Source organism: Amorphotheca resinae (genome assembly GCF_003019875.1).
Source record: "Amorphotheca resinae ATCC 22711 unplaced genomic scaffold M430scaffold_5, whole genome shotgun sequence".
Classification (NCBI taxonomy): domain Eukaryota; kingdom Fungi; phylum Ascomycota; class Leotiomycetes; order Helotiales; family Amorphothecaceae; genus Amorphotheca; species Amorphotheca resinae.
The window spans coordinates 1,568,176-1,587,033 of record NW_020194475.1 but is presented as its reverse complement, the minus strand read 5'-3'; the positions used below and the strand labels follow the sequence as shown (position 1 = coordinate 1,587,033).

General features: G+C 51.5%; 8 protein-coding genes across 8 annotated transcripts; 3 read left to right on the top strand and 5 right to left on the bottom strand.

Annotated features, from left to right (window-relative positions):
• Positions 1–265: 265 nt before the first annotated feature.
• M430DRAFT_50209 (hypothetical protein) lies at positions 266–1,901 on the bottom strand (the record flags this gene model as incomplete). The annotated part of the gene is made up of 4 exons (XM_024868131.1): positions 266–673; positions 752–1,003; positions 1,066–1,275; positions 1,860–1,901. 4 exons carry the CDS (start codon positions 1,899–1,901, stop codon positions 266–268), a joined length of 912 nt encoding a protein of 303 aa, XP_024721817.1.
• Positions 1,902–3,674: 1,773 nt separating this feature from the next.
• On the bottom strand, positions 3,675–6,431 carry M430DRAFT_66236 (hypothetical protein; the record flags this gene model as incomplete). The annotated part of the gene is made up of 7 exons (XM_024869216.1): positions 5,284–6,431; positions 5,002–5,225; positions 4,804–4,928; positions 4,516–4,556; positions 4,410–4,461; positions 4,210–4,363; positions 3,675–4,159 (listed from the first exon to the last, which is right to left on the bottom strand). The coding sequence occupies exons 1-7, from the start codon at positions 6,120–6,122 to the stop codon at positions 3,675–3,677; spliced, it is 1,920 nt and encodes a 639-aa protein (XP_024721816.1). The 5' UTR covers positions 6,123–6,431.
• Positions 6,432–7,460: 1,029 nt separating this feature from the next.
• Positions 7,461–8,362, bottom strand: M430DRAFT_77016 (hypothetical protein; the record flags this gene model as incomplete). Its single annotated transcript, XM_024869569.1, has 2 exons — positions 7,461–7,839; positions 8,010–8,362. Coding segments are annotated over 2 exons (732 nt in total), but the record flags the coding sequence as incomplete, so codon positions are not given.
• Positions 8,363–9,742: 1,380 nt separating this feature from the next.
• M430DRAFT_34792 (hypothetical protein) lies at positions 9,743–11,459 on the top strand. The gene is made up of 4 exons (XM_024866614.1): positions 9,743–9,915; positions 9,995–10,280; positions 10,334–10,864; positions 10,915–11,459. Exons 1-4 carry the CDS (start codon positions 9,883–9,885, stop codon positions 11,361–11,363), a joined length of 1,299 nt encoding a protein of 432 aa, XP_024721814.1. The 5' UTR covers positions 9,743–9,882; the 3' UTR covers positions 11,364–11,459.
• Positions 11,460–12,331: 872 nt separating this feature from the next.
• Positions 12,332–16,360, top strand: M430DRAFT_235181 (hypothetical protein). Its single transcript, XM_024864920.1, has 7 exons — positions 12,332–12,497; positions 12,606–12,690; positions 12,793–12,915; positions 12,972–13,022; positions 13,077–13,881; positions 13,936–15,731; positions 15,782–16,360. Coding segments are annotated over exons 1-7 (3,048 nt in total). The 5' UTR covers positions 12,332–12,495; the 3' UTR covers positions 15,968–16,360.
• On the bottom strand, positions 16,021–16,889 carry M430DRAFT_34791 (hypothetical protein; the record flags this gene model as incomplete). Its single annotated transcript, XM_024866613.1, has 2 exons — positions 16,021–16,653; positions 16,793–16,889. The coding sequence occupies 2 exons, from the start codon at positions 16,884–16,886 to the stop codon at positions 16,139–16,141; spliced, it is 609 nt and encodes a 202-aa protein (XP_024721812.1). The 3' UTR covers positions 16,021–16,138.
• A 139-nt stretch (positions 16,890–17,028) lies between these two features.
• Positions 17,029–17,706, top strand: M430DRAFT_99982 (hypothetical protein; the record flags this gene model as incomplete). Its single annotated transcript, XM_024870236.1, has 2 exons — positions 17,029–17,176; positions 17,240–17,706. 2 exons carry the CDS (start codon positions 17,029–17,031, stop codon positions 17,704–17,706), a joined length of 615 nt encoding a protein of 204 aa, XP_024721811.1.
• Positions 17,707–17,852: 146 nt separating this feature from the next.
• Positions 17,853–18,773, bottom strand: M430DRAFT_50202 (hypothetical protein; the record flags this gene model as incomplete). The annotated part of the gene is made up of 1 exon (XM_024868130.1): positions 17,853–18,773. The coding sequence occupies one exon, from the start codon at positions 18,771–18,773 to the stop codon at positions 17,853–17,855; it is 921 nt and encodes a 306-aa protein (XP_024721810.1).
• Between the last annotated feature and the right edge of the window lie 85 nt (positions 18,774–18,858).

The following is an 18,858-nucleotide window of genomic DNA, read 5'->3' as shown; positions in this document are numbered from 1 at the left end:
GGGGGGGGGGGGGGGGGGGGGGGGGGGGGGGGGGGGGGGGGGGGTTGAGGATTGGGAAGATTGGGAGGTGGCTTCTACTTCTTGATTAAGAAGTAAAGATGAAGATGAGGCCTTTGATTTTTGGTACTGGGTGTTATGTATGTATGTATCCCTTACAAAAAACTCCAAACCGAGCAGACACACCCTCAACACATTCAGCGCGGGATGGGGAGATTTACTTTCAGTTAGTATTACTATTCCCAACAAACGATTATCTATACATATATCACGAGCCGCCAAAATATCGCACGAGTAACCTCTCACGATGCAGCACCAGATTCTCCCGCCTCCGCAACGCCATACACAGCTTCTTCTCCTTCCAGCCCAGCCCATCATCCAGCAACAGCTGCGTGTAAGCAAACACGCTCGCGTCGAACAGCGCCGGCTTGTCGCCGCCGAAGAACCACAGATCGTCGCCGAGGAGCGTGGAGAGCGCCTCGAAGGCCTTGTCCGCCTCGCTGTAGAGATCATCCGCGTCGATGACGGCGCTCTGCTTCAGGAGCTCGGCTTCGGCCGCGGCGCGCAGCGTGTGCGAGATCGAGGCGCGCACGAGCGCGCTGGAGGAGGTGGGCGAGACGTAGAGTTCGTATGCGACGGCGGAGAAGTTTAGAGGCTCGAGGTAGAGTGTGTATAGCTATGGGGGATGTTAGAATTGAGCGGGGGGCGTTGGAATTGAGCGCCGGGGACGGCTGGGAGAGAGTTGCTGTCTTACCCATGCATTGCGTATTCGGTGGTCAAGAAGAGACTGATATGCCTCGTAGCGTACGTTCGAGGGCTCCTTCACCCTGCCCCCATGTTCTGATGCGTATTTGACCAGCTTGTTCGAGGGAATAGGCGGGAGGAACTCTTGAGAGACGTTGGATGACTGGGCGGCAGGGAGGAGGAAGGGCAGAGATCCCGTCGGCGAGGCATGGTTATTCGAGGAGATCAGTCTGTGATCGATGCCGGCGATATTCAAGAAGGTCTAGACCTCATGGTCAGTCAGACATGTGCGACTCTCCGTCTCCATCTACGGAGGACACCAACCTGCCATTTCAAGCAACTCGGATTGAAAGACGGCCTTCCCGCCGCGGCATCCACATCATTACTGAACACATAGAGACTCGGGACCCTGGACGTCTTCGGGCCTCGTTGTGGGAGAGGGTTTGGAGGATAGGTGACGACGGGAACTCGATCGAAGAGCTTCTTTACGGGAGGCGGGATTGAGAAGAGATCCTTGACGACTCTCGTCTGTCTCTGGAATGAAGTTTGCGAAGGGCCTTCATCCGTCCTCTCATCCTGCTCCCTCGACGACATCTAGTAAGAAAAGAAAAAAGAGGCAAGGAGGCAAGAAACAAAGGTAGGAAGTTAACGAAAGTTGATGAGGAGCATTTCTGGGGAAAGAGGAAGAGCTCTGCCACAGTGGCTCGTTCCTGTGGCTTGACCCTCCCTGTGGCTGACCCCCTGTGGCTGGAGACGCGCAGAAACGCCCCGGACCCGAGGAAGCTTATGTAAGGGGAGACGTCGGGAGGCGACCCTTGGAAACCCTGGATCCGGGATTGTCGATTGACACGCGGCCGGTTTGTCCTCCGATGTGCCTCGGGATCAACGATGCAGCAGATGAGCTGGATGACGAAGAGGTTCAGTAGTATAAAGAAGATAAAAGAATCCCGTTATCGTGCGAAGACTTGAAAGATAAATAAACAACAAAAAGTACAATACAATTATATACAAACATACCTACCTTACCTTACCTTACACAAATATATACCAATCAGAGATCAACACCTTCTTCTTCCCTTCTCCCGCTCTGCTCTGACGGACGTAGAAGGCGGAGTTACCGCGTCACCCCAGAATCCCAGATCTTCTTCCTCTTTTGCCATTTAGCCTCGTCGAGGATCTTCCGGTCAATTGCCATTGCCGCCGAAGTGTTTCCGTGTCTACGGAAGAAATCATCATCAACTGGCAATCTTTCGTCCGGATCCAACCCTTCTTCTCTCTATATATCTACAAAGAAGTCCTTTCTCTCTCCCATCAGCCCGATCGTCCATCCTATCCATCACCAACAGAGCAGAGAAAGACTATCGTCGTCGTTATCCCCAGTTCAATCCCGAACCTTCGCCGCTGCGCACGCCACCTCTCGCCAAAGCTTCCCGAGAAACCAAGATCAATCAATCAAATCAGATCCGATCCGATCAGAGATCAGCCTACTCTACTGATCTCTTCTTTCTCCCCCCATCCATCCATCACACTCTCCACAACACCACTCTCTCCTCCTCCTCATACCTACAAGATGGAAGCACCGCTCTCATCCCCCTGCCCCGCGGGTTCCTCACACGCCCAACATCCATACTCCGCATCCTCTTCCTCCTCTTCCCCTTCCTCCACCCACCAATCCACTGGCCCTACCTCCTCCTCCTCCTCCTCACAAGAGGCCTCCTCCTCATTCGCCCCGCCGCCCCCGCCTCAGCAGCAACACATAATGGCCGAGTAGCAGTGGCAGAAGAGTTGAATTCTGCAATCCTACGTAAGTCTAACGACTCTTGTGCCGTCTCCTGTGCCTTGTATTAACGGGTGATAGTCTCTCTGGGCAAATCCTCCTCCGCAGGTCTCGAACAGCTCATCCAACAAACAAGCGTCCTCTTGGAAGATCTCCGGGCAGAGGGCAACTCTGGCGCTTTCGTTAACATCGATGATTTCGTACGGCCGCTGCCTAGTCAATGAGGCGGCAGCGCGGGATATGCGATCCGGAATGTGGTGTCTTGGTTTCGGTTTCTCTCTTCCCCGGCGTTGTGTTGCGCAGCATGAATGCATGTGGTTAGGTGTATGGGGCCCGAGTAATCTTCTTTCCCGGCGGTGAAATTGATATTAATTGCAGGCTGGAATGGATGGGAAAGGGGTTTGTTTGGCTTGCGAGACTCTTGTGGCTAGCTTTAGAACTGAGCTGCTGAGGCGGATCAGCCGTTTATAGGAATATATTACACTCAAACGCGAGAGATATCTGGTCAACCTGAAAGGGGTAGTGAAGGAAGTGGTCATCCGATTATGGTAGTCAGTCACGTGCCATCTTGTTTTCCTGGGAGCTAAGGTAGGTAGTTTGCGTGTGGCATTACTATGATATTTTCTATCCTCTAGTTTCTGTCCTGCTATATATATCCCAGTACCAGGAATTACAGAGTAAGTGGCGCTATAACCCCTTTACGCCATTGTATATCAAAAACCCAGAAATCGCTAATAAACCAAACCAATCCACTCCAAAAAAAGATGCTTCGCAGCAATAAGATCCCACACGAGCCCTTCTACTCTATCCCAAAAAAAGTCCCGGAAACCCCCATCCGAATACTAAGAGCGAAAGGTCCTCCTCTTTGGCGTAGGGTAGGTAGGTAGTGGTGGAGGTAAGGTATGCATATATAACTTGCATGTACCTTATATACCTAGGCCCAAGCCTTCGCATTTCGTTTCCCGCTCACTCACTCACTCACACGCCCGGCGCGGCGCGGCCCCCCCTCTCTCTCCCCTCTCCTCTCCCTCGCTCGCTCGCTCGCTCGCTCGCTCAGAGGCCCACAGCTTCCAAGTCCCGCAAAAGGACGGCCATCTGGGCGCGCTTGGCGGCTTCAGCGACGAGGTTGAAGTCCCGCAGGAAAGGCAGCGTAGCGTCAGCGCGGATCGAGGAGATGAGAGACCTCCTTCGCATTCAGTGGGTCTTGGTATGCCATCAGAGAAAACGCATCCGAGAGGGCCTTGCTGACTTCGCGGCGTGGATCGTCTGCGAATTCGGCTTGAAGATCCCGTCCGTAGTTGATTGTCTCTTGCAATAGCTTCTGATACTCCATTTGGTTCGCCGGGGATTCTTCGGTGTCCATCTTATCCCAATTATTACTCTGGCTCTGATGATCGTCCAGTTCCATTTCCTGGTTGACCCCGTCGTCATACCAGTCTCCGCCACGTCCATTACTTTTCTTGCTGCCGTTCGTTGTGCTGGGGTTCTGCATTTCAGCCCCTTGACGAATCATCTCGATAAATCGCCGGACTCTTAACCGGAAGTAAACATGCTCATTGTCTTTCAAGACATTGGGATAGTAAGTGTTCGTGTATTCGAGGGCTTTCTCAATATCACCGTCCAGTATCGCCGTACGAATTCCTGTGTCTGTCAGCATTTGATTGGAATCAATGTTGCTGAAGGTGACGCACGTTGGCGATGACCAGCATCCTCGTCTTCTCTAACATCGAATCCATTTACGACAGCGTTTGGATCCATGCTCAAGGCTTTCTTTTCCGAACGGATTTCCTCTGCAAATGCTCTCGCGGTCTCGATATAACCGTCATGTGAGAGAAATTGGAGAACCTGAGAGCGTTAGACGTAATACAACAGCGCATACCTGAATACATACCAGTGACTGTATCAACTCCGTCTCGTTTAAGGGCGGTGCTAGTTTCGCGGCACTGAGATGTGTTAGTAATTGGAATCAAGCAAAGAAGAGAAGTAAGACCACATACCTCGTAGCCTCAATGCGTTGCTGTATTTGCATCTTCTCGTTCTGCGTAGCACCAAAGTCAATAACCAAGTTCGTACCATCGAAACGATATCGAAACTTTGTTCCTCCCATGTCAAAAGTACCCGTACAGACATAGGGAAATTGATTATGGGAGTCTGAGGCGAGAATGCGGTCCTCCGCACCACCCTGAGGAAAAGCCTCCTCAGTTGGAGGTGGGTAATTGGAGGTGGGAATCGGCATTTTCGTAAAGGAGATATATGCAGAGGGGGGAAAGTAAAAGAATACTTGCCGCCATCATGCCATCTATATCAAAAACAAATGGACTTTGTCCAAAGTTTACTTTAATATGCTCGCCTTGTTTTTTCATTCCCACCGAGGGAAAGAGCTTTCCCTTAATTTCGCGAAATGCAGTTCCTGATTATCGTGAGCTCAGTCTGAAACGAAACATGAAAAGTCGGTGCCAACTGCATTTAGACGGGCAACATACCTAGGTGAACTCCATTTTTAGTGAAGAAGGCAGATCCGGTTCTGAAATTCACCCCGCATCCTATAATATCCCCCGCGGTAAAACGAGGCCCGTAGCTTTTCCCCGAGCTCTGACAACAGAATGAATTCCCATCGTCTCCATGGTATGCCCAAGAGTCAGGCTCCCAGCCAGGCAATCTTGTTAATACTACATTTTTACCGGAGAAGCCAATGCCGATAGAGCTCCTGTATTGAAAATTAGCCGTTTAAATCAATAATATGACACAACGGGGAAACAACATACTCTTCTCTTTTTCGTGATATAATTGTGACTTCGAAATAATATATCCCGCACTGTGGAGGCATGGGGTGGTCTGCCCTGATAGAACATGCTTCATGGTCTCGATCCGCAACAGACTTCGATCCTGTAAACTTCACCTCCTGCCCATCTGCCAAAACTTCCAGTCCTCCATGTTTGTCATGGCTATTCCATTTAGAAGGTAAGGGAGCCACTGCATCATCTTCCGCAGGCGGGGCTTTCTCTATGAGATCGTAGGTCATGCCTCGATGCGAGGCTGGCACTTTCGCATGTAGATTTATACTGCTTGTGCTTGTCGAGAGAGAGCCTGTTTGGGAGGATTGGGCCGAAGATCCATCTCTAGATGCCAAAGCCTTCGCCTTGTGTGCTTCTTCCAGCTTCTGGACGTATTTAGACCCCTTCAGATACGATGGTACGAAAAAGTAATCCGTAGGTCCACCTCCAGAGCCACCGTATCCATACCCATTTGCGAGCGACCCAAATGCACTGGAATGGGCTGGCAACTGTCCCGCTCGACCCCAGGATCCCGACCGCCCGTGGGCTACTCCATTTGTGTTTGAATCCATCTCATATCCTCGCGAATCGTACCGTGAATGCCCGGTTGTGTTGTGGAAGCTCGGATCATAGGTGAAATCGGGTGGTTGGTTGAGTAGATGCGAGAAGGCACCGGATCTCGTTGGTTGCTGATACTGATGTGATATTGCTGAGGCGGTGCCGGAAACGACTGACGCATACGAAGACCTTCGTGGCATGAGTCCGGAAGCTCCAGTCGGCATGCTCGAATCTGGGATGCCCGGTGAGCCCGACGAGTATGGGTTGGTCATGACCTGAATGTGCCGATGTAAGCTGCCCTCCAGCAAGGTGTTCAGCTGGGTTATGGTTTTGCGGAGTTGTTTTGAAGAGTAATTTGAGGGCTATCACGTAGGAGTCCCGCTCCCAGACAGGCTGTTTGTGAGTTGATGACCGTACCAAGGTGGGGACGATGTATGCTGTTGTGGATGTTGTTCATGGCCAGTTGTGAATATGGAAAGGTAGTCTTCAGCAGACCCTTGATCTAGCCGAGTTGGACTCCGTCTTGTGAGCACATCTTATCAGTTATGTATTAACGGGAATGCAGTTCTGGAGCATTGATGTTATCCCTAACGTCCACGAAGGTCGCCTTACTGGCGCCGAGCACTAGCGAGGTATGTACTGAGATGGCGAATACGGTCACGAGACAGCGAACGAACTGCTTTCACGGACTTGAACAGATAGTGATTAAATTTCTCTATTTACCAACTAAACAAAATTACGGTTGAGTCTTTTCATGCTGTTGTTGCCGTTATGGGCATTTGTGAAAGCGGATTGTTGCTGAAACATCGTACTCTGTCTAGGTAGTCATTTGAACCTAACTCCAAAGTTGTCTCAGATCTGTTAATAGTGACATCTCTTCATACCTGGAGCTGTGTGGTGATAATTATGCATCGGTGTTATCCCAACGTCAGATCTGGTCATTAATGTATACTCAACCGTCTCGTCGTCCATCATCCCAATTACGGAGTAGGTACCACGTTCTATAACCCCTCTACAGATACCCGCCTACCGCTCGAATCAGATTCGACTCATACATAGAGCTTTGATTCATCTGCTCTTCTTCCTAAAATGTCGTCCCTGTGCTATCTTCGCAGGAACTGTCCGTAGCTGCTGTCTTCGTTCAGTAAGCTGGGCGAATGCTGCAACTTGTACTTTCTAGTGCATTCAAACGAGGAGAAATAGAAAGAGAAGAAAAGCGGTGAAGATAAAAGGTCGGCAGGAAGATCAAATAAGCTCTGAGAATCTCTATATTCCCGAGTCTTGCGGTAGTGCAAGTCTATAATACAATGCAGGCCAGTGTACCAGATAACGCCATCCATCACAGCCCATGCCGATTTTCAACCCAACGCCCCTTGATTTTCCACGCTCAGTAAGGACAATAATAGGAAAAATAATACAGGCATCTGCTTGAAATGGAACCGACCCTTCGGTGTAACGGGCTTAACCACAGGCGCTAATATGGGTCCTGTCGCGTCCCAAAGCTTTTGTTTTACAGTTTTTCGAGTGCTAAGTGAAAGTAGTGAACGCGATTAGGCCGAGACAGAAACAACGGCTGGTGCTGCAGGGGCGGACTCGGCGGATGGTGCAGAGGGAGCCGGGGAGCTAACGTTTTGACTGGCAGCGCTGGCCATCTCAACATCGGCCCCATTGTTGCTCTTCTCGCTCTCGATTTGACTGTTGTCCTTGTTCTCCTTGCTACTTTCGCCTGATGCGGACCCTTCTGGGTTGCCTTCAGCTTTGACCTTCGGGGGTGCTTTCCAGCGAGGGATTTCCCAGACAACGCCCGTGAAGCTCTTGAGCTTGAAGGAACCTTTCTGCCACTTGCGACATGGCTTGCCAGTCCGGTCAAGGGCCCTCAGACCAGCATTGATTGCACCTTGGTTCGCCTTGGGGCCGAGTCTGTGAGCCGCCGCAGTCGTATTCGATGCCCTTGGGGCGGTGCTGCTGTGATCGATAGTACCATCCTCCCTATGACAGAAATTAGTAAAATTGATAAACCAAACCGACAGTGGTAGGAGTCTCGGGCTCTGTAATAGTGATCGTGGGCAGAGCGATGAACGCAACGAGGATTTTCGAGGTTGTTGTCGAGAGACGGGGAGGTTGGTGTAATGCAGGGAGCGATGGAGATGTGTACTTACAATCTTGCCTTCTTCTTCGGACCAGGCTTGCCTCTGACCTTAGGAACTGCATCTGTGCCCAATGCGACTCCCGAGCTTCTCTTGACGCCCTTCTTCTTGACGCCTTCCGTCGGGGGTGGCATCGATGAGGGAACTGGTGTGCCGCTGGTAGTAGCAGGCGTATTCGAGGCCGACTCTGATGGGTTGTCCCCATGCGAACTCGCAGCAGCCGGGAGTGAATTCGAGGTGGTGGGCGAAGAGTCCTTCGATGGGACTTCCTCCTTTATGAGTGGTGCCGGACCGAATTTTGACAGAGCATCGGGCGACAGCTTTAACGTGACGATCAATGCCCCCTTGGACGATTTTCGTCGCGCGGTGGAGGTAGTCGATAGTTGCTTGACCGGAGCCATGGTGAGGGAGGATGCGATGAGGGAGAGGAGAGCGAGGGAGCTGAGGTGCCGGTCGCAGGTTGGGAGATTATTTGGCTTGCCTCAACGCCGCAACTCGTTACATCCGCAGCGTAGTAAGGGGCGAAATGGGAGAGGGCGCGTGTTGGTTATCCGAAGGAATACCGCGGGGTTTTGGGAGGTTGAAGTCGATGATAATTTATTGGGGATGGGGGGGGCGGTGTTGTTGGAGGGATGGAGGGTTGGCGTGAGAATCACGGTGGAAGGGGGGGAGGAAGGCTTTGAGCCCGGTGAGCGTAGGCCATTTTTTCCACTTGTACCGCGTGGGTTGACTTGCGCATCGATTTTCAGACAGACAAATTCTGGAGATCCAGGCCATGGTTGTATGGAGGTAAGGTCGCACCGGTCCCTCCGTACAAAGAGCGAGTGCTGGGCCAATCAGCGCGCGTGGCGTGGGCCCCTTGAGATGCCGCAAACAGCCCTCTTGGTTTCTATTGAAGAGCCTTGAAGCGCCTTGAACAACGAAGGTCCGCGGGTTTCTTGAGAGTCTGCCGCAATGCCGTCTCGCGCATCCAATGTCCAGAATATTGCATTATCATCTTGTGGTTGCGCGCCTCTTGGTGCGCTGGCAGTTCCTAGGCGTGGGTCTACAATCGAGAGGTTGGATCTACTAGAGACACCCCCCGCGAGCCTCGAGTCGTGTGCGCGCAATCAAACCACCTCACGTCATGCAGTACGGAATGTGTCCTTCATGGATGGCTGCTCCTTTCTCCTCGTGAAAAGAAGACACCGCAAAGGATGCCAACCATCTGTGAGGAAGCACAGTACACTTCTTGGGTGCTAGAGATTAGGTGCAGGAGGCTTCTATATCGGGGTATGGAGAATGGCTTTAGCAGTGGCTTTCACACGTCAGGATGGTTTTATTAGACCGTCCAATAAGGTAATGCGGAACGTAGAGGAATATTCCCAACTCTTCTGGTATCGGGTTCGAACTCCCTCTGTGAGGCCGACCTTTGCCATGGAAAGGGGCCTTTGATGCGAGAGGTCTTGGGTGATGACAGCAACAGCATGCCAAAGTATCCCGAATCTCAGTTCAAGGGACACGCTGTATTGTGTCGATCGATATGAGACACTATTGCATTCGCTCAAGTCTAGATATTGCTTCTGTCTCCCCTTTCTTTTTTGAGAGAGCCGATCGGTTGTTGAAAGCCGGCCGGGCGATTTCACCAATCCACCGACTGTACCTCACTTGATTTGGTGTCAGAACTACACCAGTGCACGTGAGATTATGCACCGCCACAGGGCCGTGGCGCTCCGCCGCGCTTCAGGTTTCAACATGGGAAACTCGCCCGGAAGCGTGACAACGAGCAGGCTCCCAGATAACCGCGAACAGGAAAGCTTCTTGTACTGGAACATCCTTGTGCTATCGCAATCTGTTCATCTCCTTGACCAACCTTCGAGAACTCTAGAAATTGAAGGTGAACGTCATGTCTACACCAGCGAAACCCACCGACACCCCGGTAAGCTTATACGTTCTCGCATTCATGCGCTCTCTCATTCTCGCTCTTGAAACAGCTGCTAATACCTTCTTCCCACCAGACAAAAGGCTCAAGCGGCGCCGAATCGCCCACGACTGCCAGACCTCTAGAGATGGACGACGATGACCTTCAAGAATCCAGTGTTCTGAGCGGTGATGCGCCTGCTGGAGCCAAGGCTGCCACTGTTGAAGAGGTTCCGCCGCCGAAGCCACCACGTCCTCTTAGTCCACAGCAGCAAGCCGAGAATACTCTCAAGGAAGCCTTCCCAAGCATTGATGCAGCTGTTGTTAAAGCAGTGTTGACGGCCAGTGGTGGTCGTATTGAGCCCGCTTTCAATGCTCTACTAGGTATTGAATCCGATTGTAAATACGCTTACTACACCTACTAATTCTGACTATAGGCATGACTGATCCTAATGCGAGAGAACCGACTCCCCCACCACGACCTCCTCGGCCAACTGCCCAGCCTGTTGGGTCCACCCCGCAATCTCAACTCGAGGCCGACGAACAATATGCCAGACAACTCGCTGAACACTATGGTGGTGGTGGATCTTACGGGCCTCGGAGTACCAGTAGGGGTAGCGGCAGCCAACGAAGTCGACAGCAAGCAGGCTTCAGGCAAAACCCAACGTACGAAGAGAACCACAGCTTCCTTGAGGACGACCTTCCAATCATCAAAGAGAACTTACGTAAAGGATTCCTTGAGACGCAGAGTAAAGTTAATGGATGGATCTCAAATCTGAAAAAGAAGATTGATGGTGAAGATGAGGATGATGATCCTCAACCGCAAGGTTACAGCGCTTCCTCCGCAAGAGCCCCATACCGTTCTCGCAGAAGCGGCGATGGAAGGGAGAGTGGAGATTACAATCGCTATGATGCGGATCCCCAAGTTCTCAGCGATGATTTTGCTGGCATTCAAATGAATGATGGCGGTAGGTTGTCTTCTCCTCGATCTCCCTACGAGGCCTAACAAGATTACTAGCTCCTCCTCGCCGGTCCACACGTCCACTCGCCAACCCCGACCTCTTCAAGCCAACCCCCGCGCCCCCAAGACCTTCCGAAGGTAGGAAAGTTTCCTTCCAAGGTGGTCCTCCGGAAGAAATCGATCTCTATCGTTCTTCGCCAAAGCTAGCCACAGAAAATGCGCCGCCATCAGGCAAGCAGAGTAAATGGCAACCCTTGTCGACCGTTGACCCCAGCCCGATCGGTGATGCCGATAATGATCCATTCAGTCTTGGCGATAGCGAGGATGAGAAAGAATCGAAAGACCGTGTCGGAGGAAAGGAGATCAGGATGGAGGATGCAGAGAGGCTTAAGAAGGCTGCCGCGGAAGCCCCAGCGGACAATAGTGGTGAACCAGCAGCGAAACCAGAGCCAGCCGAGACAAGCGGGACGAAGGATAAGGTTGCGGAGGAGTTGACGAAGTCCTGAAATGCTCGCGGAGGCATTGCCGGTGATGAATGCCGAAATTGTTATTAGCCAATGAATTTTGCTCTACCCATAGTTGTTGAATGATATCCCGAATGATTGTTGTATTTGCTCCAAACGGGTGAATAGATAGGTATGTAGATGTGATAGCCACTCTTGAATCTTGAGGTTGCAGACAGTCAAAGAGGGCCAGCCAGCCTTACTCTCGATATCGGCAGCCTCCGACGCTCAGCCTTGCGTCGTGCCTCGGCCCCTCTAAGGCCATTGCGGCCGGGCAGCCCACGTGGGGGATCTGATTGGGTGAGGTTGGCCAGAAGGGTCAGCAAATGGCGGCCTCTGAATGGCCCGTTTTGCGACGCGATCCGATAACGACAACGTCGCAAGGGTCGCCGCCTGTCAGCCCCGCGGTCTGCGCAAAGGCAAAGAATACCTTCAAGCGGAGTGTATATAGGGTTCGCAGCAAGTATTGCCCCCTTCCTCCGAGAACTGGCGCTCGCGGTTGATGTGCCCCATTGGACACTGGTCCCGCCAAGTCCTGGTGCAGCTCCAGCTCTGCGTGCCCCTCACTAGTCCCTTCTTGGTCTGATGCGTCTTCTCCTTCGACCCACGGCCATCTCAACTCCAACACACTGTACCTCCGTCCTTCTTCCCCCTCCAGAGATGCACCTCTGACTGACCCATTCAGTGGCCTCTTGGTTTGGTTTGCGCAGCATCCGCACAGAGAGACATCGTTCTTCTTTGCTCCCGGCGTCCTTCTTCCTCCTGCGAGAGTAGCTTCTGCATCTCTCCCACCCGTATCCGTCCATCCATCGTTCACTGGGCCTGCACGTGCATCCCCGCGGCACTGCTCTCTGCAGCTTTCACAGCAAGGTATAGCACAGTCAGTGTACAGGGTCCTCGTCGTCAACCCCTCCAACTCTCTGATATCACACATCCCACATCCTATATCACACATCACACAGTCCGACGTCATCTCACCCCTCTATATCAGCGCCCGTCTTATCTGTAGCTATGGACTGCTGCATGTGACCGGGCTCACGTCGAAGATACTGTGTCTTGAAATACCTGCCTCCCCTCTCGAGTCTCGTAGCACGCTCCAAGCCCCCCAGGGCTCTGCGGGTGCCAACACCGCATTATGTACGTTAATCCGCCCCCTCCACCCCCCTTGATCCCTTGCGGAAAAACGCATCAGGTCCCGTTTCTGTTCCTCAACGGCGCTTGAGCTGACTCGTACTGCGCGTTTAGGAAGTTTGGCAAGCAGATTCAGAAACGCCAGCTCGAAGTCCCTGAATATGCGGCGAGTTTCGTCAACTACAAAGCTTTGAAGAAGGTGCGTTAATGCCGTGCCTATCCTATAGAAAAGCAATGGAACGGGGCAGCCCCCAGGCTATTAGGGCCAAGGGTTCGTCCGCGTACACTAATACTGTGGCAGCTCATCAAAAAGCTCTCGGCGACACCTACTCTCCTCGCCCAAAATGATGTTCACCGCCTCTTACCAGTTGTTGATTCCCAGTCAGCCTTACAAGCGAACAAGGCCACATTCTTCTTCCAATTGGTAGGTCACTATCGCTTCGATATCATGCGCGAAGCGTCTTGCTAACGAGTCAACAGGAACGAGAGCTCGAAAAAGTCAATGCCTTCTACCTCCAGAAAGAGGCCGAGGTGTGTTCTATTCGTCCCCGTTATACTTTTACCATGGTGGCTGATGTGATGTAGCTCAAAATCCGACTGAAGACCTTGCTTGACAAGAAGAAAGTCCTCCAGTCTCGCAACCAAAGCACGTCTCGACGGTCTGCCAAATTTACGACTTTAGAAGAAGGCTTTCAGCAATTTGGCAACGATCTCAACAAGCTTCAGCAATTTGTTGAAATTAATGGAACGGCTTTCTCCAAGATTCTCAAGAAATGGGACAAGACATCGAAGTCCAAAACCAAGGAACTCTATCTCTCCAGGGCCGTGGAGGTGCAACCATTTTTCAATGCGACTGTCATCAGCGAATTATCCGATCAGGCAACCACTAGCTTGCAAGAGCTTGGTGCTTGGTCAGAGGGCGACCATGTGAACTTCGAAAGGAATCCCGAACACATCGTGAGCAGCCAGCGTCTACTTGGTACTGACGAGGGTGATGCGGACACCTTGCTTCTTGATGCTGTGATTTCAGGTAACCTCGAATCTCTGAAGGACCTTCTCCTACGTTTGAAGACTGCCGCAGATCCAGATGGTACCCGCGACGTAGCGTTGTTGGAGAGAATTACCAGAACTTTCCTTGCAGCAATCAACGAAGGGCCAGAACCGTCATTACAACTACTTTTAGACACTGGGCTCGTAGATATTCAATCAGAGGACGATATCAATGAGCGAAACTGCCTCCACCAGGCCACCATTTATGGCAACTCTTTCGTCTTAGGTGTTGGGATTTCGAAAGGGGTTTCTGTTAGCCGAACGGATGTGTATGGACGAGTGCCATTACATTATGCATGTATGCATGGTCGTCTTGATATGATGGAAGCGTTGCTCAATGGTATGTCTATAGCCCGTCTTCTTCTGCTATGTGTGGGAACTAAAAATCCTGAAGCCGACCATTCTACTATCGACTTAATCGACCATGATAACTTCACCCCCTTGATTCATGCTATTATACACGGACACATCGAATGCGCTCAACGACTACTTGACCGATCTGCTCGGATTGATCCTATATCCGATGCCGACCATGTGCCATTGAATTTAGCCTGCGAACATGGCTCCGTGGCTATTGTTGAACTACTTCTGAAACACGGTGCCAGGATTTTACCCGATGCCGAAGGCCTATATCCTCAACACCTTGTTGCTCGCTCAGGTCAAACGCCCCAACTGCTTCTTCTACTTAGGGATTATGGAGCAGACCTTGACCAGATCGACAAGCTTTACTCTTGGACGCCACTTTTCCATGCTGCAAGTGAAGGAAATGTGCCATGCATGCAGACACTTCTGGATGTTGGTGTCAAACCCGACATTTTGGACGAGAAAGGCCTTTCTGCCATGTATTATGCAGCGTGGGAGGGCCATCTCGAATGCATGAGATTGCTTTCATCAATACCCTCGACCACAGAAGATCGAAGGGTTTTGCAGAGTGGTCAACTTCAGCCTATGTCAGGAAGCAGTCTACCTGTACCAATGAGCATCGACGCCGATGGTATTCCTGAGCTCGAGCTACCACCTCCAATCATTCCTTTACGACGATACGGCCACAATTTCCTCGACACAAAGACTTTCGTACAGATAAGCTTTGAAGACATTGGTGAACAGCCCATGGTCTTTTTCCACGATAGTAAATACCCGGCCGCACGTCTCACTATATCTTCAAAACTGTCCGATTTAATTCCAAAGAATATTCTACTCCCCTTCCAGGAAGATACCCGGCTTGTTTCATTCCAGATTGACAACCTAGACTCCTTCGCCATCGATTTTGACGTCTTTCCCACATACGGTGCGAAGGTGATCGCGAAGACTGTCGCATTGCCTAGTACATTCAGAGCATTGTTGAGTAGCTCTGGTCGGTGTTGCTTGCCCCTTTTTGATCCACGGCTCAGAGCCATCGGGCAAATCACTTTTAATTTCCAGGTAATCAAACCTTTCCAAGGAAAGCCCTTGGAAATTACCGATTTTGAAACATACTGGAAAGCAACAAGTCAGTTTGATCATAGGCCAAGCGCTTTCATAACTGGCTCCAGTCTATCGGGAGATTATGTGCAGCTCTTTGTACAGCACACATGTGATGGAGTTCCTGTTCTTTGGCCAACGTGGACCATAAATTACATGGACATCGAGTTCCCGGTTAGCCGCCTGACATATGACCAGTTTATCAGCGCGGGCTGTCGTCAAGCCAGCAAGAAGGGCGATCTTTCAGCGCTTCCGAATCTACCATTAGAAAGCATTGCCGATGTCCACCGCATACTTTCGAACTCAGCTATATCCCTCAAAGACGCGCTTGCCCTCCTACCCCAAGGTATGCATATTAATCTTCAGATCCTCTATCCATCTGCAGAGGAGGAGAAAACTCTACGTCTTGGACCAACGATGAATATCAATACGTTTGGAGATGCCATTCTAAACGTCGTCTTTGACCACGCGAGGAGCATAAGAGAGCGGTCACCAGATTCAACACCATCAATCGTTTTCAGCTCTTATAATCCTACTGTTTGCACGGCACTAAATTGGAAGCAGCCTAATTATCCAATTTTCTTGTGTAATGATCTTGGCTGTGAGGGCAAAGCAGCAGGTTCGCCAGCGGTCCCAAGCAGTGGAAGGAGGACAACGTCTATCAAGGAAGCAGTGAGGACTGCACAAAACAATAATTTCATGGGTTTGATATGCTGTTCACGGCTCTTGGTAAGTTGTCTTCAATCTTACAAATAAACAGACGAATTGACAATTTATAGGATATGGTACCTGCTTTGATAGAAGCAATCAAGGCGCAAGGACTTGTACTAGTTATCGACAACTCGGCTGAGCCAAAGGTAGAAAGGGACATACTCGCTGATCCATTCCCTAGACTTCCAGAGGGCGTTGATGGAGTTTTGAAAGCAAACGGTGTTTTGAGATTCAATGAAAGCATTGATATGTAGAGCAAAGATTAAAAATTATCTGCAAGATAGGACACAGACACTGAAGCAAATTTGGACAGTGGTTCTCATGGCTATCTCCTATTGTGTCTGTTCATCAATGTAGATCGTGATATTCCTACAGGGCTTTCCCATGCTCTCTAAAATCAACAAGCATAAAAGACAGAAGCAAGCCTAGGCCCCCTTGAACTCATATCTCAGAGACCCCAACTCGGCCTCCGGATCGACGCTGCCCATAACCACCTTCGCCAGCAGAACAACAGCATAGACGGCCGCCGGCAACCATCCGAACCCCCACCAAGCCAACTCCTTACCCCTAGACACCAACCCCAGGATGCCCAGAACGGCACTGAGCACCAGATTCAAAGACGGTAGGTAGCGCTCAATGGGTCCCTGTCCCCCATCATCCCGGGCCTCGTGCACGGATCGAGAGGGAGATCTCGCGGCCGGTGCATTCAAGCTGTCGAGGAGAGGAATGGAGGTCCGTCCAGGGGGCAGGATATATAAGAGGTAGGCGGTTGAGAGTAAGGAGGAGATGCTGAGGAGGGAGAGGAAGGAGGTGCGTGTGGCGAGCAGGGTAGGGATGTAGGGGACTATGCTGAGCAGCGGGAGGGCGAGGAGCAGGCGTGCATACTGGGTATTCCGAAGTGTGTTCTCGAGGTGAAGGGTGCGGATCAGGGTCTCTTGTTCTGTGAAAACGTAAGTAAGGTAAGCAAGGTAAGGTAGATTCCTACTTAGCCTGGGGAAGACGAGAGGAAGGAAGACGTGGGGTGAGGCGGGGAATTGTTATGTATGTATGCCTATACTTCCATGGGGAGTTTTCTGTACCTTCTTCATCCAAGGCTTCGGGGAGACCATCATCAGAGTCATCGTCTGTAGGGTATCGAAAGGTTTTCCTCAACCTGGCGCTTGTCTGTTCCATCTTGATATGCGCGTGGTGGGTTTTGAGAAAGTCGCGTTCCTACAAGCTCGCCAAATGCAAACAGCGCAAACACAAGCCCTATAGGAAAGATTTCTCCCGGCGAGCGGTCACTCTGGTCGAACGCTCAACAGCGGGTAACGCAATGCTTCCACGATTGCTGCGGTCGAGAGCTCTGCCTAGGATAGGCAATGTTAATGGGCGGAGCCTGGTATCCAGGCGGACTCTGATCGCCGCTCCAAAGCCGGGACAGGGTCCGTTGATGGAGAGAAGAGCTGATCGAGAGCTGCCCGGTACGTAGTAGCAATGCCATCTGATTGATCTTCCACGCCTCGATTTTCTAACTCGACGCCTAGATGTCTCGCAGGGTGGCATGCGATGGGTGCGCACCGTCCCCATCTTCCTCGCGGTCCTCATCTCTTCCACTCTCGCCATCTTCAACTATCAGAAGTCCTCCAGCTCCGTCGTCTCGTCCACCATGTACGCCCTGCGCACATCCCCCAAAGCGCGGGAGTACCTGGGCGACGAGATCTACTTCGCTCATAAGATGCCGTGGATCTGGGGAGAGATGAACCAACTTCAAGGCAGGATTGACATCCAGTTCAAGGTCAAGGGCACCAAGAGATCTGCTTGGATGCGGTTCAAGAGTCACAGACCTACCAGGATGGGAATGTTTGAGACGAGCGAGTGGAGTTTGGAGATGGAGAATGGGGAGAAGCTTGATTTGTTGGATGGGGAGGATCCGTTCCATGGCATTGAGGCGGATGATGATGAGCCCAAGGTTGTCGGACGAGGATCGTATGCTCCTAACCTTGCTCGCTGATTCAGACCAAGATGTGTAATGGTACGGAAGGGAAGGCATTGTTGAGACGGATGGTATTGGAATGGCGTAATAAGGAATTCATCTCTCTCAAAACGCTTGTAGTATATACGAAATCTATTGTACAAATATTACTGTACAGCTCTTCCCTACGCCGTGGCCTCCAATTTTTCCTTAACCCCCTCAACCGCTCCTGGAACGACCGGCCATGGCTTCATTATCGCGTCCTGGATCTTAACAACGCATCCCTTTGGTCCAGCGATAGAACCATTCAGAATCACCAGGCCTTTCTCCTTATCCACCTTCAACACCTTTGCATTCTGAACCGTAACCTGCTCTCCTCCCATCCGACCAGGCATCTTCTTGCCTGGGTGAACCCTGGAACCACTTCCTTGCGAAGCACCAGAGGAACCCATCGCTCGATGTGTCTTCGAGTTACCGTGCGAAGCCGGCTGACCTTTGAATCCCCATCTCTTCATACCACCCGCGAATCCCATTCCCCTAGAATTCGCCCTCGCATCCACAAACTGCCCTTCGAGGAACCATTCCGGCCCAATGGATTGTCCAACCTGCGGCAATCCGCTCTCGTCCTTCACCCTGAACTCTGCCAGATATCTCTTCGGGCTAACCCCAGCGCCAGTGAAGTGCCCCAGGAGTGGCCTCGTAACATTGCTCGAGTGCTTCCATCCACTTCCAATCTGCACCGCGAAGTATCCGTGTTTCTCCCGTGTCTTGTGCGCAACGACTTGTACTCGGTCGAGTTGGAGGACGGTACAGGGGGTTCGTATCCCCGTCTCTGGATCATAGAGGGCGGTCATCCCTTTCTTGATAGCTAGGGCACCTGTCCGTAAGGGTAATGTATAGTCCTTTCGTGCGAGAGCTGCGGCAGGGGATTGTGAGAGGGTTGGGAGGCCCGCAGTCTTCTGGTTGAACCGCGCGGGCTTCCCTCGTGCAGGCGCCGTCGTCCATCCATATTTGACACCACGCTTGGTGATCAACGGGAGGAATGCATCTGGGAGAAGGAAGGTCGGCGGCGAGTGTACCCAGCCTGTTGGCAGCTTTGGTGCCATGGTGCTTAGGCTTGGTCGATACAGGGAGCTTCAATTGAAAGTTGAAGTTGATTTCTTTCACGTCGCTAGAGCGGCCGAAAGAGAC

Excerpts from the sequence above, each read along its gene's own strand:
- M430DRAFT_34792 (XM_024866614.1), top strand. The coding sequence starts at position 9,883 with ATGTCTACACCAGCGAAACCCACCGACACCCCG. Across the intron at positions 9,916-9,994 it reads CGAAACCCACCGACACCCCG|ACAAAAGGCTCAAGCGGCGC; the intron begins GTAAGCTTATAC and ends TCTTCCCACCAG. Across the intron at positions 10,281-10,333 it reads CGCTTTCAATGCTCTACTAG|GCATGACTGATCCTAATGCG; the intron begins GTATTGAATCCG and ends TTCTGACTATAG.
- M430DRAFT_235181 (XM_024864920.1), top strand. Across the intron at positions 12,916-12,971 it reads CCACATTCTTCTTCCAATTG|GAACGAGAGCTCGAAAAAGT; the intron begins GTAGGTCACTAT and ends ACGAGTCAACAG. Across the intron at positions 13,882-13,935 it reads GATGGAAGCGTTGCTCAATG|CCGACCATTCTACTATCGAC; the intron begins GTATGTCTATAG and ends AAAATCCTGAAG.